Raw genomic sequence first — 1774 nt, 5'->3', positions numbered from 1 at the left:
CAGAGAGGCAGGGCCCGCCATGGTGGTTACCAGCAATCACTGGCTCCAAAAGGGATGCAGGACAGGCCTGGGAGGGAGGCATGTTGTGGTGCTGGGAAACCCCTGGCTGTGTTTGACAGCCAGAGTGGTTGCACGAGCAGGTTCGGTGGGTCCGGCAGTGCTGAGCACAGAGCCAGGTGTGCAGAGCCAGGCAAGGCTGTGTCCCAGCTGGGTTGGCTTTGTGAGAGCCCCCAGCTCCAGGCAGGGGAGTGATGAAGCCTGTTGGAGGTGCTGGTCCTGCTCTGCAGCCCAGCTCTGGCTCCTGCCATGGGGGATGGTCCAGAAGGTGCAGGCCAGAGCGAAAGGGAGGAGGTTGCGCAGCTAGACAGAGATGGAGCCGGGCGGCTGGCTGTTGCTGTTGCTCTCGGAGTGGGTCTTGGCATCCCATCGAGCCGCTGTTCCTGAAAATGCGGAGCAGCCTCCTCTTGTAGCCCCGGAATGCGAAGAAGTAGATGATGGGGTCGATGCAGCAGTTGAGGTTCATGAATGCCACAGTGACTTGCAGAGACATCTTAAAGGCTTGCTGCTCACGGCAGGATGGCTGGTAGAGGATCTTCCTGACCATAAACTGGACAATGTTGATGTGGTAGGGGCTGAAGCAGAGCAGGACGGCCAGCAGCACCACCAGGATGACGGTAAAGGCCCGGCGGTGGTGCCCATTCTTCACCGTCAACGGGTTCTCCTTGGCCGTCTGGCAGAGCTTGAGGTTGATCCTCACGTAACACACCAAGATGATGCTCACAGGCAGGAAGAAGCCAAGCACGCAGGCCCCCAGGAGCAGGTAGGGCAGCTTGGGAATCTCCTCGAAATTGAAGTACTCCATGCACGTCAGCTTGTCCCCCATCCTCCGCGTCATGGGCCGCAGAAGCAGCGGTGCCGTCTGCAGGAACACCAAGGACCAGATGAGGACACAGACGCCCCTGGCACGGCTCATCTTGCGGATCCTGCCAGGGTGCTTGCTGCGCACCACGGCGATGTAGCGGTCCACACTTACGCAGGTCATGAAGTAGATGCCCACATAGGTGTTCATGTAGAAAATGAAGGCTGTGGCCCGGCAGAACCAGTCCCCAAAGGGCCAGTCAAACTCTAGGATGTAGTAGGCGATCCTGCCTGGCAGTGCCAGGGTGAAGAGGGCGTCAGAGAGGGCCAGGTTCACCAGGTAAAGGTCAGTGGAGTTGAGTTTCTTCTTCCTACGCTGGAAGGTGATGCAGAGGGCCAGGATGTTCCCGCAGGCGCCGAACACCAGCAGGGCGGTGTAGAAGAGGGAGAAGGTGACTTTGGCAGAGAAGTGGTGGTTGTGCACGTTGCAGGTGCTCTGGTTGCTGGAGGTGAGGTTGGCGGTTGCGGGAGGTGAGTTTGGCGGGCGGGACCCCAGCCTCCGCACCAGCCATTTCCGCGGTGCCTCACGAGCTCTTGCCCTTGCCCTTGGAATAAGAACAAATGTGAAACTTGCAGCTTATGAATAACAGGAGTGGTACCATAGGACTAGCCCTCGTCATGAAGCAAAAGGCCTGTCCCCTGCTCCCTGCCGCCGCCCTGGCAGCACTCAGCTCAAGTCATTTGGAAAAACGCATCTCTTGTGATTTTGGTGTGAAAGGTTTCAACAAAGGCTGTGACTCATTGTCTTCTTCTTGTCCCCCACCCCTCTTTTTTTTTTTTTTTTTTTTTTTTTTTTTCAAGTCCAATCAATACCAGAAAGGACAGGGGGCCAGGAGGAGGAATCACCTATCACACA

At 57.2% G+C, this 1774-nt stretch overlaps 1 protein-coding gene across 1 annotated transcript; it reads right to left on the bottom strand.

The window, feature by feature from the left end:
• Positions 1-360: 360 nt before the first annotated feature.
• Positions 361-1463, bottom strand: LOC104470714 (G-protein coupled receptor 183-like; the record flags this gene model as incomplete). The annotated part of the gene is given in 2 exon segments (XM_010085740.1): positions 361-421; positions 423-1463. Coding segments are annotated over 2 exon segments (1102 nt in total), but the record flags the coding sequence as incomplete, so codon positions are not given.
• Between the last annotated feature and the right edge of the window lie 311 nt (positions 1464-1774).

The sequence above is a fragment of the Pterocles gutturalis genome, unplaced genomic scaffold (genome assembly GCF_000699245.1).
Source record: "Pterocles gutturalis isolate BGI_N339 unplaced genomic scaffold, ASM69924v1 scaffold21825, whole genome shotgun sequence".
Classification (NCBI taxonomy): Eukaryota; Metazoa; Chordata; class Aves; order Pterocliformes; family Pteroclidae; genus Pterocles; species Pterocles gutturalis.
This window is presented reverse-complemented; position numbering and strand designations above follow the sequence as displayed.